This window comes from Melanerpes formicivorus, unplaced genomic scaffold (assembly GCF_026170545.1).
Source record: "Melanerpes formicivorus ecotype bairdi unplaced genomic scaffold, bMelFor1.0.p_v2 SCAF_42, whole genome shotgun sequence".
In the NCBI taxonomy this organism is placed as follows: Eukaryota; Metazoa; Chordata; class Aves; order Piciformes; family Picidae; genus Melanerpes; species Melanerpes formicivorus.
In genome coordinates, this window is record NW_027142394.1 from 2,833,627 (window position 1) to 2,849,500 (window position 15,874).

The window sequence follows — 15,874 nt, forward strand, 5'->3', positions numbered from 1 at the left end:
CAGAGAATGCTTTGGCTTGGAAGGGACTTGAAAGATCATCCAGTTCTAAATCCCCTGCCATGGGCAGAAATTCCTCATACCAGACCAGGTTGCTTAAGGCTCCATCCAAACTGGCTCTTAACACTTCCAGACTTGGAGCCTCCCAGACTTCTCTGGGCATCCAGTGCCTCATCACCCCCATGGGGAAGAATGTGCTCCTAATGTCTAATCTAAATCCAGTTTCTTCCAGTTTGAAGCCATTACCCCTCCTCCTGTCCCCACATGCCCTTATAAAAAGTACCTCTCCATCTCTCCTGTAGGCAATAAGAACACTTAAACCCAAGGGGTCAATTTACCAAGCTGCTGCAATGATTCACTTTGTTTTCATGCATTACCATATTTCTCCCACTCCTCCCTTTATACCCCAAGTGAAACAGTAAACCTTCCCTGCCAGCACAGTTGAAATATCAGCTCCTTCATACACTCCAACTATCACTGGCAATTTAATTAAGGCTGGAATTCTCCTTCCAGGAGAGGTAAATTAGCAGTTGCCCTCAGTTACACTAGCTAGAGCTGCTGGCTTGCATAAAACAGGATCAAGCTGCACATTAGAAAAGGCACTGGGGTAAATGAAAAATAAAATAATCTATCTATCTATCTATAAACAAACCACAAGAACTTGAAGCCAAGCCAAGAAGGGTGAAATACTTCTGTTCTTGAATGGCAAAGGAGGAAAAGACTCTTAATTTTTAAGGAACTTTTTCTACAAGCTGTGCTACTCTGTACAATCAGAGAATAGCAGGTTGGGAGGGACCTCCAGCATCATCTGGTCCAACCTTTGATGGCAAAAGCACCATCTAGGCAAGATGGCCCAGCACCCTAAACAACTGAATCTTAAAAGGATCCAGTTCTGGGGACTCCACCACTTCCCTGGGCAGATTATTCCAATGGCTCACTGTGAAAAATTTTCCTCATGTCTAATCAGAATCATCCCAGGATTAACCTGTACCCATTGCCCCTGTCTTTTCCACATGACTCCTTTTAAAAAGGATTCTTCCTTGTAAGCCCCCTTTAAATACTGGATCATGGTGACAAGGTCTCACTTAAGCCGTCTTCTCTCAAGGCTAAACAAACTAAATTCTCTCATGCGGCAGCTTCCAAATTCTCTGATCCCCTTTGTGGCCCTTCTCTAGACCTTCTCCTCAAGAAGCACAGGTAAGAGTGATCCTGAATTACTGTAGAATAAATGCAGTCCTCGTGGGGAATGAATCAATTTTCATAAATTTCATACTACAAAATCTCCTGCCCTGTGGTAGCTGAGCTGTATACATGGTTATTGAGACATACTCTCTGTCCTGAATATTACTGAAGGCTGCATCACTGCAAAGGCTTAGGGCTGAGCTACAGCTGGTGGTGAAAAAGAAGTGGTTTAAACAGTATCTCTGTAGAAGGACAAAGAAGTTGGAAAAGCAAAGAACATGTCAGTGAAGATCCTTCCATCAGCCTCGCTGACATTAAGGTTTTCGTTTGCAACAATAAAGTAGCCAAAAGCTGTTAGAATGGTAACAAGGTCATGACAATGCTTACAAATGTATCTGCTTCCTCCCTGAAAATGGTTAAATTATGGCATTTCTAAGACTATGCATGGCAGAAGAAATGAATGAATGAATGAATGAGTAAAGCCAGCTTCTCCCCAGTGGACACTAGTGGACTCAAAACAACTAACGTACCAATAGGTCTAATTACCAAACAGCACAACAGCCAACAGACCATTCTCAAATGTCTGTATCAGCATTAACTGCCTCTGGACATTAGGCTTCTTATTTGAGGGACTGCCCATGAGGAAAGCATGAAGGGGATTAAAAGTCTCTCTCTCTTTTAAGCTTTTTACAGACATTTCACATAAGAAGACTTACCTGTAACTGTCTAAAGGATGGTGCATTGTCATTTGTATCCTCGATTCTAATGACAGCTGTTCCTGTAGTGCACAAACCAAAAGGCTGGCCTGCCATATCTCTCACTTCAACTAACAGAGTGTAACTGGGTACCAGCTGAAAAGATGAGTAGAAGCATACAGAAGTTGGACATACACATTTTTTTTAAATCACATAGTTACACACAAAAGCAGACCTACATATTTCACTCCCAACTCTGCTGTAAATTCAGTGCTCCCCTACAAAATGAGGCAATTAGCTTTGGGGCTTTTATCCAGGTGAACTATTTTTCAGTGGCTCAGCACCACTGAGCTCATCTTTTAGCACTGTGTAGGCTGTATCTTGTATCAAATAAAGCTTCTCACAGTGTCAGCATTACTTTCCTGAAGCTTTGGAAGGTAAAAATGATGCACTTTCATCTCTCTATGACTCCCCTTTGGAGCAGCAGAGTATTCCCTTAGGCTTCTAGCTGGTAAAACATTACAGTGCATGTCCCTTATTTCAGAGAGGATGATCAGAAATGGTGCTGCACTTAGTCTGAGTTATACATGACAAGGCAGTGCCTGCCATTTGGCATCACCTGGCACATGAGTCAGTGCCCTTGTCAGTTCCAAGAGGATCACTGATAACCAGCCTGCTTCAAACCCTGATTTGAGTCACAGCAGCAGAAAGCTTTGTTCAGCCTTATTAATACCTAAATGGGCAAAAGGGACTGGGGGGGACTGGGCACAAGAGAGTTTGTAAATCAAGACAGTAACTCCAGTTCCCAATGCCTGGAAGTAGCATCAGGTTCCTCAGGTTGCACTTCATAAGCTCATCATTACAAGACAGGCAGTGTACTCATTTTTCAACCTTTTCTTCCCTCAGCAGTCACTCTGATCATTTCCTTAGTAGTCATGGAAATGCTCACAATCACTGCATTTTTCTCTTGCCAAAACAATTTAGCAGTGTACCTGCAAGGGGACAAGTTTGCAACACACTGCTAATGTGGACTTACAGTGATGTCAAGTTTGCCAGAAAATGACTTTTTGTATCCTTAAAATAGATGTGCCTGTAGCAGTGGCTTTTGTTGACTGTCTGATGCTAGAAATATTATGCTGAATTACACATGCCTGTTTCTCTAGAGGAAACAAGCTCTCACATGGCATCTTATCCATTAAAAAATAACCCAAATAACATTGAATAAATAAATTGAATTAAATTAACCCCTCCTATATCGAGTTTGCTTGAAAGCCAGCTGAAAAGGAGTTTGCATTTTCATTTGAGGAAATGCTACATTACTGTTTAAGTTTCCTATACTGGAAACATTTCTGTTAAGTTTAGGGTGACTGTTTCCAGAGAAGTTAGCTCACCTTCTCTGTAAAGAAGCAAGAAGCACCTCAAAAAGGAGCTTACTTAGGAGGAAATGGTGGCTCATGGGATTCATGAACAGAGAAGGAATAACAATCCATAGTATTTACAATCCAGAGGTCTAATAGGAGAGAAGCAGGAGGTCCCCTGCCAAGAGTAGAATAGCATAGAATAGCATAGCATAGCATAGCATAGCATAGCATAGCATAGCATAGAATAGAATAGAATAGAATAGAATTAGAATTAGAATTAGAATTAGAATAGAATTAACCAGGCTGGAAGAGACCTTCAAGATAATTGAATTCAACCTATCATCCAACACTATCTAATCAACTAAGCCATGGCACCAAGCACCCCATCCAGGCTCTTCCTAAACACCTCCAGTGATGGTGGCTTCACCACCTCCCTGGGCAGCACATTCCAATGGCCAATCACTCTTTCTATGAAGAACTTCTTCCTAACATCCAGCCTAAACCTCCCCTGGCACAGCTTGAGACTGTGTCCTCTTGTTCTGGTGCTGACTGCCTGGGAGAAGAGACCAACCCCCACCTGGCTACAATCTCCCTTCAGGTAGATGTAGACAGCAATAAGGTCTCCCCTGAACCTCCTCTTCTCCAGGCTAAGCAACCCCAGCTCCCTCAGCCTTTCCTCACAGGGCTTGGCTCCAAACCCCTCCCCAGCTTCGTTGCCCTTCTCTAGACACAGACATATTCAATAGGATAGGATAGGATAGGATAGGATAGGATAGGATAGGATAGGATAGGATAGGATAGGATAGGATAGGATAGGATAGGATAGGATAGGATAGGATAGGATAGGATAAACCATGTTGGAAAAGACCTTTGAGATCATCGAGTCCAACCTATCACCCAACACCATCTAATCAACTAAACCATGGCACCAAGCACCCCATCCAGTCTCTAGTAGCTAGGACATGATAGATCTGTGGAGAAACTGGGCCAATTAAAGATGTCTGGAAAGCTTTATAAGGTCCTTAGAGAGGGAAACAAAAAAGAGGTAACAGAAATAATTTATCTGCCGATTCCCATGCCAGCAATTCAGAGTTAAACAGCTATCTATGTGCACTAGATGACAGCTAAAGATGCTTGAAGGAAGATCACCTCTCTGTCCAGCTGTGGTAATAACACAGCAATGACCCCAGTGTCCCCATGTAAAGAAAAGGCTGGGGTTACTGGCGGGGTTTGCGAGACAATGCGGTACTTCAGCGTGGTGTGCAGAGTGTAAGGCTCATCCCTGTCCTCTGCAGTCACTCTGCCAACGACTACACCTGTGAACACAACACAGGGATTTTTAGTTCAAGAAAAAAGAACAAAAGTCAATTACCAAAACCCAGGTATCTCTATTTTAGATGCAGGAAAAATAGCTGTTTGATCATTTAGCTCTACATTAAAATATCCAAAACACAGGCAATAGTAGTAAAAACACAGTAACAGGGTAAAAGTGTCTATTTTAATCTTCTGGCATTATTTCTGCCCTTCTGAGGCAAAGCTGTAATTATTGCAGCTGTCAGAAAGAACAATCAAAAGGAAATATTAACAGTTTAGCTTTCAAGTAGTGTTTGTGACAGTGACTTCTAACAGAGCTGAAGAGGAGCTGCTGGGAGGGTGAAGGCTCTGTGCTTTCTGGTTCACACTGCAGGATTGCCTTGCAGGGAGAACTGCTGTACTTCACTTTAAACCAGTAACTCACCCAGTAAGTAGAGCAGCTTAGAGAGTGGAATACCACTGGTATTTTGGAGTAAAGCAGTAGACTTTGCTCTATTTTTTGTGAGGCAAATTAGACTTTCCTCACTCTGTATCCCTAGTCAGGAGATGAATGAGGAATGGCAAACCACAGCTTTTGCATTCCTTATTGTCTGGGCTCCATCCTCCTCCCTGCTTTTGTCCTCTGTTACACAGAGAGGTGAAGTCAGTAACTGGTAAATATTTGCCTTGTACAAGCATGGGAAGAAGGCAAGACTTTCTTCCCTGCCCTCTCCCAGGAAAAGGTCATGAGCTCAAACACTGTAAGCTTAAATCAAAGGCACTTTACACCTTAGAACAGCACAGATTTACTTGTTTAGGAAACTAGTCTGTCAAAAGCTGCTGGTTTGTTAATGCATTTTATGGAATCAGGTGCTTTTGGATCAAAATAAAGTGTAATACTCTGAAGTTCTCACAAGTTTTAACAACACTGAATCATCTCAGTATTTTAAACTTTCTTTTTAAGGAGGAAGCTCTTTACAATGAGAGTGGTGAAATACTGGAACAGGCTGCCCAGGGATGTGGGTGAGGCCCCATCCCTGGAGACATTCAAGATCTAACTTGATGTGGCCCTGGACAGCCTGATCTAGTTGGAGATGTCCCTGCTCACTACAGGGGGTTTGGACAAGAGGACCTCTAAGGGCCCCTTCCAACCTGAAGCAATCTGTGACTCTTCGAAGCTGTAAACAATACTTTTTGCTATGACTGAGATGGCATTTAGGAATTTCTAATGCTTAAGAAACCTTGAACTGCTCTTTGCAGGTTCAGCCTTTGCCTTGAAGAATTAGTACTTACAAAATCCCACCCAAACTGCTTAAAGACAGGATTAGACCCAGTCATACTTGTATGTAACTGAGCTGAGCAGTAGTAACTGTGTTCACTGATTGAAAACACTTCTTACCAGGCTTGGAATTTTCAGGGACAGAAAACTGGAAAACATCCTGTGTGAAATACGGAGCATTATCGTTATCATCCTCTATCCTGATCGTATGCACCAGTGGTACCTCTGGTGAATAACCATCGGGGGTGGTTGCAAAGCAAATGATCTGCAAGACATAAATTCAGTAATTTACTTCATGCTTAAGCAACCTGAAGTGTTATTGCACTTCCAGCTCAATGGAAGAGTCAGTAAAATGAAATACAGTGTGCCAAGCACACTCATCTCAAGACCAGCATCTTCAGACACGTCGAAGGGGAAGTGTCTGGTATCGTACAATGACAGCAACACAAAACCATTTAATACTTCCAAGCTTTTCCCTTTCCACTCCTTACACTACAAGTATTTGAGTCACTTTTATACCTCCCACCCCAACTCTATCAAATGCTTTTTCCAAGTCTCTTGGACATGATTTTTTTCCAGGTGTCTATGAGGCAATCTCAGCCTTACCAAAAATTTAGATGTAAATAGTGCTATTTACAACAGAATCAAGACCAACAGCAAAACTGTTTCCCCATTCCAACATAATCAAATAAAATGCAGTAACAGCTATTGCAAATTAGCTGTTCAGAAGTTGTTTTTACTAGCTGCCTTCTTACACTTCTCAGCCAGCAGAGAGAGCAGTGCACCTTCTTAACAAAATACTGAAGCTGAACAGCTTGGGAAAGGGAGGATCAAAAATCCACAGCCATCTAGAGTTTCTCGTGATTGTTTCTACAAAGACTACTTCAGATTTCCCTGGAAAACTCTGGGATAAGCTCAAATTCTTCCCAAAAGTGATGAAAATCCAATAGCTAACTACATTTATGCTGTAATTAAAGTCTAAGCAGTGAAAATCAAAGCTACTCTCAAGATCTAGATGAGTAGCTATCTATTTGTCACTGATTTTGTCTCTGTAACATCAGAGATATTACTCAGAACAGATAGTTGACTCCAGATCTTGTCTGTTCCCAGTTTCCCCTGTATCCCAGCTTTCAAATATACACATGACAGAAAAAATACAGGAAAATAAAGGTTGAATTGCCTGAACACCACTTAGGACTGTACCTGAAAGCTGGGGTATTGTTCACGGTCGACAGCACGGGTAGCAAAGATATTTCCAGTTTCTCTTTCTATGTAAAACAAACCCTTTGGATCCTGATCAATTCCTGGTCCACTTGCAGAGTAATAAATGGTGTAGTTCTGAGCTGTGTCTGACTGGACCTATAAAGAACACATTTTTAAGCCCAAGGGAAAACAGCAGTGCAATTGTGATACATTTTCTTCCCTTTCTCACAATGGTATTTAGCACAAGCAGGAATTCTTAAGAAAAACAACCCCAAGATTGTGTTTGCTTCTACTTTTTCAGCAGCTTAAGCTTCACAGGAGAACAATTTGCCACATAACTGCTTTCCTTGGTAATGTGTGTACAGGAGAGAGGCAGTTAGTTCAAACTCAGAAATGTTAAAGGCTACCAAACAGTAATGACAACGGGCATAAAAATCAGCATTTTAAATCTAATCTCTCTAGAGTACTGCACATACAAGGCACAGTCAGATACAGGTGGCTTACTCTTTCTGCCCCTGATCAAGAGATTGGGGGTTTAATGCATTCATTAAGAAAGTGGGTTGCAACTAGAGAAGTCAAAATGATGAGAGAGGAAGAGAGAAAGAAGACCACCTAAAGTACAGCCCAGAGAGATGCCAATCCAGAGAGCCTCTCTGCATCTCATTACAAGCACCAAGAAGGTAACATCAAGCAGATGTCTATTTATAAACACTCTTCCCTACGCACTTTCCTCCCCTACTGAAGGCCAGAAGTTAGGAAGGTAAGATTAGTAGAAGAATGATTGCTTTGCACAGACTCTGTTATTACACTTGTCTCTACACATTTGCTACCAGCTACTCTGTAATCTAGAGCAGGCTAGATGGATCTATGATAACTTCAGTTCGGGCATTTCTCTTTCACGCCTACTTGTTTTCTTACAGTAAGTACTTTTCCTAATAATATAGGCCACACTCAGTCTTCAGTGCTCCAAGTATACACATCCAGCTCCACAAAGAATGTAGACATGCAGGTAAGGTCCCTCACTGTGTCTACAAAAACTTCTTCTAGGCAACAGTTTGTGGGGGTTGCTTTGTTGGTGCTTTTTTCATTCTTAATTACGCTTCACTGATTTCCAGGCCAAAGAGCTCTCTTCTGATAGTGTATCTCTCTCATTTTGACAGCCTTTTTCACATTTCCAGTTCATCCCAACAACTATGAGCCCAAGTTATTTCAGATCTAAGATCAGGAGATACACAAGGAACAGGACGGAGCAAGACAGGAATAGTCACAAGAATGCCATTAGTGGGGAATACACGAACGCTCACTTTCACTCTTCTTTTGTAATAAAGTCACATATAAAACCAGCTTGTGTCATAAAATTATGACTCATGTAAAAAATACCTGCTGAATTTGCAGTGGAAAAGGTCCCAGTGAGTTCTCTATCATAACAGATGGAATAGGGCCCCACCTTCTTTTGGTTCGCTTGAGAACTGTATCTCTAGCATGTCTGGTCTTCTGGGGCTGGGGCTAGAGGACGGAAAGGCAGGTAAGAATACATCCATGTACTCTTAACTGTGGATATGTTTGCTTAACTACTGTCCTGTTCGCTCAGCTACTGTCCTGCACTGCCATCTTTTTGCTTTTCATTCCAGTTTTCCCACTGACCACTCGTTTTTCCAAAGCCTTCATGCCTGGTTACCCCTGTGATGATCCAAGTGTGGTGTTTTTTTTCCATTCATTGTCTTGTTTTGCACAAATAACATCTGATTTGATTCCTTCCTAATTTAATTAAAACATAGCTTTCAAGATTCTTGATGATCTTGATTATCCCTGTTAGCATCTCCCATTTCAGGAAGGGAGACTACTGACCTAAGCGATCAGCTGCTAAATAAAATACACTCCACACCTGAGTGATTTGCCTGCTTCAATTCCAAAATTCAACTAGTGACCCAGCATGAAGCTGCACTCTGTGAAACAGTGCTTCAAATGAGTAAGATACCTTGAAATTAGAAGCTCACCTTTTTTTCTTCTTCCACCAAGCTAACATGTATTTTCTTCTGTACTTGACTATCTTTAAGGAGTATGGTAAAAGTCTTTTCCTCAGCAGACAAGGAAACAGCAGTAGTTGTGTAGACAGACCCATCCTCTAGAACTTTGAAGTTCCCATCACTGGAACTGATAAATTCTGCAGACTGAAGGCATTCTTTCAAATCAACTGTAAGAAAAAATTGTTTAGACAAGAACTCAAAGCAGGGAAAAAATAACATCCCACACCAAACATTTCCTAAGTAAAAATTGTATTTCCTGGCAGAGAGCCTGCAAAAATCTTTGTCATTCAGTTTTTAAGCATCACAAGATATAAATTCTAGAACCCATCACTCAGACCTGAGCAAGTTTACATCCATTTCCACTGTTTTGCTCCCAAGTGTTTCCTGGGGGACATGGGTGCTTCATGGATCTATTTCAACAAGATACTGACAAAACTACTGAAGCATCAGAGACGAGCCAAGACATTTAGATGCAAAACGACATGGTAGACATGCTCATTATTGGATCAGTAGCTTTTACATTTGCCTTGTGCTCCATGCCCCACAACATCAACAAAGATGATTAATTGATGCAAATGCCCCGTGGAGATGTTACATCTTGGAAGTTTTGCCCTCAGGAGGAAAGCATTGACTGGTACTATGTGATTTAATAGTCTTGGGAGGACAAAGGCCTTTAAATTATGAGGCAGACAGATGGGAGAGATAAAGACTAACTCTCAAACAAACAATTGGCAGATTTTTAGTATGTACATGACAGAATCCCAGGCAGTTTATGAGAAGCACCAGGTAAGTTCAGCACACTTCCTGCGTATTTTTTACTACATTTGCTATCCCTTGTGGCCAAAATAAACTCAATGAATTCAATAAACTGGGTTCATCAGCAAATAATTCAGCAATACAGCTGAGAAAAGGCAAACCCAGGATAACTATTACGAACTGCAGCAGGACCACGGCATTAAGCAAAAACAATCTGACACCCTGAAAAAGATGAAGACAGAGACCTAAACACATGACCCTAAAGAAATGGCCCTTGCACAGTGCAAGGGGTGCCACTGTCATGTTCTCCAAACTTATCAATACCCTTTCAAAGATACCACAGTGGATGTGACCTTGCTCTAGGAAAGCTGACTGCAGAATTCCCTGAGCACAGCAGATTCAGGATTTCACCCCACATAAGTAGATTATATTGCAATAAACTAAATTTCATTTCTCTGTTCAGTTATTCAATAAGAGAAAGGAAGCATGATTTTGAATATGACATGATTCTTCCTTCTTCTTCTTCTGTTTTTCTTTTAGCTGCTCAATTAACCATTTGCTAGGAATGGGATGGGATGGGATGGGATGGGATGGGATGGGATGGGATGGGATGGGATAGAATAGAATAGAATAGAATAGAATAGAATAGAATAGAATAGAATAGAATAGAATAGAATAGAATAGAATAGAATAGAATAGAATAGAATAGAATAGAATAGAATAGAATAGAATAGAATGAATAGACCAGGTTGGAAGAGACCTTCAAGATCATTGTGTCCAACATAGAATAGAATAGAATAGAATAGAATAGAATAGAATAGAATAGAATAGAATAGAATAGAATAGAATAGAATAGAATAGAATAGAATAGAATAGAATAGACCAGACCAGGTTGGAAGAGACCTTCAAGATCATTGTGTCCAACATAGAATAGAATAGAATAGAATAGAATAGAATAGAATAGAATAGACCAGACCAGACCAGACCAGACCAGACCAGACCAGACCAGACTAGACCAGGTTGGAAGAGACCTTCAAGATCATTGTGTCCAACAAGGATAGGATAGGATAGGATAGGATAGGATAGGATAGGATAGGATAGGATAGAATAGAATAGAATAGAATAGAATAGAATAGAATAGAATAGAATAGAATAGAATAGAATAGAATAGAATAGAATAGAATAGAATAGAATAGAATGGAATAGGAATTAAGCAGGTTGGATATATAGTACTGCAGCAGTGACTCCTGTCCCTTGTCACTCTGTACAAGGACAATTTAGCACTGAAGAGAGTATCACTGCCTCACTTAGAGGTGTTTCGTATTGCTATGCATTACAGCACTGCAGCTCCAAAAATACCAGACTGGAGATTTTGTTTCTGGTGGTTATATGAGTCAACACCATGCTCAGTTAGCCATAGCTTTGTGGGATCTTCTTTTTCTCTTTACAGTCTCTTGTGTACATTGCATAAGTCAGAACTACCAAAAACCTTACAACAACCAGAAAAATCCTGACTCATTTGATTGCCAGGGTATGGCCCTTGCATCAACATAAAACACATTACTCTTTCTCAATAAATGCTGAAGTAATGCCATTCAAACTATGAAGGTTTTGTTAAATGTTTTTTTGGGGTGGGAAAAAAGCTTCAGTTCAAAGTCATGGAGTTTCTCTCACAGCACTGTAATAACATGAAGCTTTGTTTTTATACAAAGCGAGTTTATTTACACAGAGAAATACTAAAGTCTCTGGAAATGTGCTAAACACTTGAACAGCTCTAGCAACCTTTCCTCTTAAAATTTAACACTAAGGATAATGAACTTTCATTTTTAAAGCTAGGTTTTCTGAGCAGATGTATTCTGATGAACTGCTAATCCACTTTATTTGTTTGTTCTGGAGGAATGTAGATATTCCCCTGTTGTCACAGGACTCACACAGCCAGCTCTGAATCCTCAAATTCAGTCTCAGCCAGCAACAATACCCTGCAGCAGCTCCTCTGCCACACCTTTAAAAGCTGCCTTTCAAAGACTGGCCTGAACAAAAGGAGTGGGCTGTTTTCTGGTCTCCCCTATTCCTCTCAGTCACCCGCACACTGCCCTAACTCAAGACAGGCCATCCAGTCAGGCAGGAGCTCGCTCTCAAGCCAATCTGCATGCATGACACATTTGCAACGTGTCCCCTTGCATGCCCTGAATGCCCCAGCACTGCTGAGCAGTCACATCCATGTTTCACAGAGCAGCAGCTTCTGGAGGCCTGTTTCTGTGTATTTTGTCTTCTTTTATTTCTTCTCCATTATCCAAATGACCTACTGCCTTCGTATATCGCTGTGGCCTATGGGTGCACTTTGGAATATCAAGCCGCTTAGTTCAAGACTAAGCCCTAGACTCCAAATTTTGAAAACATCAAGCTCTGCCATACTCATTTTACAAGCAAATACTGGAGCCTGACAGTAGCTGTTTACACCAAAGTCAAATGGATTCACGGAGCCAGTGTTCCAATCCGTAACACAAACACAGGGCGTATCCTCCACAAAAAGGCTGATCCAGCTGTTTAGCTGGCTGTCCAGTCATCCATTCATTCCATTAAAAAAACAAAAGGTCTCCTCCACTGTTAACAGCACCTCCAGCAAAGGTACAAGGTCGTACTGATGAGACAGGCATCTCGCAGTTTCTCACCTCTGCCAACTAAGGTTTCGGCCTCTAGTTGAGAAGGAACATGAAAAATGACTTTCTTGCAAGCTTCACAGCACAGACTCAGCACCTAAAAAACAAATTAAGAAATCAGGGGTAAAAAAAAAAACAAACACTAATAATTGCATGGTATTTTGAATAGTAACTAGACACTGAAGCTGCCTTTGGTTTGTCTGGGTTTTAGGACAAGGCACAGAGAAAACACTTCAGCTAAAAATTCAGGTACCGTGCAGCACCCGCACGTAAAGTTTCAAACTGGAAACAAGCTCTGACAACTGCTCCTGGGTCTGTCCCAAGGTTTGTGGGCTTTTCCCTAAAATCATGGCAGTGCTGACACTAAAAGCAGGAGTAGCCTTTGACTAGAAGATTTCACCTACACTGTTACTTTAGCAGTGGGAAGAGAAGACAAGAGTCTCTCCGTGCACTCCCTCCAGTAGCACTCTTGACCAGTTTAGATCCAAGGTCTCCAAGAAGGTTCAATCCACCACCACTCAGCTTGGTAGGACTGTGGTGATGCTTAACATTAAAGGGACAAGTTGTCTCATTAAAACCTCATGATGACACTTGTGCTTACGTATCACTTTGCATCTTCAAAGTGCCTTCTCAACAAACTAATTAAATCGAGCTGCAGCAATTAGATATGACATAAATAAAACTTTGTGTATCCCAGCAGTCCACTCCCATATAACCACTTACAAAATGGGGTCCTCCTCAAAATTCAAATGCCTGGTAGATAACCAGGCCTTTCATAAAGCGAATCACACAGAGCTACAAAGATTTTCCTCAGCGCTGAGCAATTTAGCCCTTGCCTAGTTTCTCTCCTTGCCCAGCTTCTGTCCAGATCTTTAAAACTATAATCCAAAAATCACACACAGCAAATTAAGCACAGAAATGGAGACGTGCAAATAAATATATTCAGCCTTTTAAGTGCATTCATTCATTCAGGATGAAAGTCTAGCAAAAGAGAAACTCATCTTTATTTTGCACGTCCCTCTGTAGGATTAAAGGTGTAAAGAAGTAAATAGCTAATGGAAAGTCTGAACATCACTTGGGATTCTTATTAAGAAAATAATTAAATAAAACGCTTCCAAATCTTTAAGGAGACTTTAGAAACACTGTGATCAGCTAAAAAAATAAATGAAGCTGAAACTTGGAACTTTCTCTCAGGCATTAAAGCAATTTAAATGCTGTGTCTGCATCACAAAAGCTCTCCCTGTCCTTCCTTATAGCCACATGGATACGAAAATATGTGTATATAAACCAATTTAAACATCCCTGCTCAAGTATTAGTAGGCACTTTCCTTATTAACAGAAACTTAATAAAACACTCTCTCCTGGGTGGTGTTAACTTTAAAACTATTAAAATCAAACCATCTTATCACATTGTTCTAAGGCATTTGGAGAATCAATGACATCTCATTTTGAAATAGCTAAAGCCAAGCTAGCCTGATGTCAGCAGAAAGAACTACTGAGGAGTAAACCAAACATAAAGGGGAGTAATTCGTAGATATCAAGATATAAGGAAACCCCAGGTGAAAATAAGCTGCAATGTCCCTTCGCTTTACAAAGAAGACACTTCAGCAGATCTTTGGGGTTGAGTGTCGCAATTTTTCTACTTGGCAGGAGGATTTCTTTTATTTCTTTTAATTGTTTTGTTTTTTTTAATTAGGTGTATGAGTAAACTCGCTTGGGTTTCTTTGGGTTTTATTAATATCCTAGCAGAGGCACGTCTGTATAGTGTCTGGAAGAGTAACACTTTCATTAAAATGTACATCTGTAATTAGTATAAAAACAATAAACTGAGTGCTTCAGCATTACCAAGTACTTTCCTTTCAGGCTCAAACCATTACCCGCCTTCTTTTTTTTTTTGTGAACACAATGATCACAGGGGGAAAAAAAATAATGGGTTAAAGAAACAAAAGACAAATCGACAAATCACTTTCACTCAGCCACTAAAAAAAATAAGAAAGAAAAAAAAAATAAGAAGGAGAACTGCCCTGCAAGAGCCCTTCTGTAACTGGTTAATTCCGTACAAACATCGTAAACTGAAGCTAAAGGAATGGCTGGAATTCTTCAATGAACTGCTAACTCTTCCAGAGCAGCTGAACACGCTCCGCACCGCACGGACAAACCCTTCCCAGGGAAAAGAGACAACCGGGGGCCTGGAAGGTGGGGGGCAGACAGAGGAATTCCAAGTAAAATGAACCGCACCTCAAATTTTCCGCTGGATAACCAAACGCAGTAATACCGACCGCAGTCCGTGTCCAGCGCGGAACGTCACCCGCACGCACATTCCGAAAAGCCACCCGGCCACCAAGTCCGAAAGTCAAAAGTCAACCCAACGAACGACCAAGTTCTCTCCCTTCGCCCAGTCGCGCCCCGCCGCCAGCATACGGCGCTCCGAGATCCGCTCCGCGGCCGCGCAGCCATCGCGGTCCCCTGCGCGGGGTGAGGGCTGCGGCCGCTCCTGTGCCCGCAACAATCCCTCTCAAACGCGTTTTGCGAATAAAAAGCCGGAGATCGATCCCTCTGCGCTGCGCGGCTGCGGCAGTGCCGCGGAGGAGAAGCGCCGGGTGCATGATAGGGCTGCGCGGCCGCGCACCGCCACCGGACCGCTCCGTTCTCCCCTCGGCCACCCACTCACTCACTCACTCACTCACTCACCCAGCCACTCACCAGAAGACCGAGGACGAGGCGAGGGGCTGCGGGAGCCATGGTGCGCGGGGGCGAAGGGGACGAAAGGGGGGAGCCACCGACCGCTGCCGGTGCTGCTGCCGCGGCCGGAGAGCGAGTGCGCGGTGGCGGCGCAGGTGGCGTGTCTCCGCGGAAGGCCGTCTCCCGCTGTCCCCTCCCGTCTGCCAGAGGAGCCGGCCGGTGGGGAGGGAGGGACCGGGCGGCAGCGGTGACTTTAATTACTTTTCTTTTTTTTCTTTAACCCCCCCTCCTTTTAGGTAATGCCCGTCCCGGGCACGGCGCTGGGACACCCCGCCCGCCTGCCCTGCCCTGCCCTGCCTTGCCCTGCCCGCCCACCTTGGCGGTGAGGCGCTGCCCGTCCCCTCCCCTCGCTGCCTCGCCCGCGCTGCCGAGGCGCCGGCTCTGCGCAGGGGTGCGCCCGCCGAGGCTCAACCCTCCGCCCCGCCATCTGTCCCGGGGAGCAGCTCCCCCGGCCGTAGCCCCCCCGTCCTGGCCCGCTGCGGCCGGCTGTCGCTCCGCGGGGATCGTGCAGACGGGCCCGTGTCGGTCCCGACGGGGCCGTGCCAGCCCCGCGGCCGCCATGGCACTCGCCAGGCATGGGCGGGGAGGGGAGGGCGGGTGGTTACCGCCAGCGAAACCTTCGGGTTTTCGGCCAGGTTTCGTTTTGGGGAGGGTTGTGCTGTTCTGTTGCATGTGCTCA

General features: G+C 43.0%; 1 protein-coding gene across 2 annotated transcripts in view; it reads right to left on the minus strand.

Moving 5' to 3' along the window:
• Window positions 1-15,452, minus strand: part of DSC1 (desmocollin 1) — a 28,747-nt gene extending 13,295 nt beyond the window's left edge. The window contains exons 1-8 of one of the 2 annotated variants that reach the window (XM_068158743.1): window positions 15,157-15,450; window positions 12,466-12,550; window positions 9,008-9,204; window positions 8,391-8,516; window positions 7,011-7,166; window positions 5,928-6,072; window positions 4,385-4,551; window positions 1,896-2,030 (exon numbers count right to left, since the gene is read on the minus strand). In XM_068158743.1, the coding sequence (XP_068014844.1) occupies window positions 1,896-2,030; window positions 4,385-4,551; window positions 5,928-6,072; window positions 7,011-7,166; window positions 8,391-8,516; window positions 9,008-9,204; window positions 12,466-12,550; window positions 15,157-15,195 (1,050 nt within the window). In that variant the 5' untranslated portion in view covers window positions 15,196-15,450. Of the gene's footprint in view, window positions 1-1,895; window positions 2,031-4,384; window positions 4,552-5,927; window positions 6,073-7,010; window positions 7,167-8,390; window positions 8,517-9,007; window positions 9,205-12,465; window positions 12,551-15,156 lie in introns of both variants that reach the window. The other variant, XM_068158744.1, reaches the window with a different exon arrangement.
• Between the last annotated feature and the right edge of the window lie 422 nt (window positions 15,453-15,874).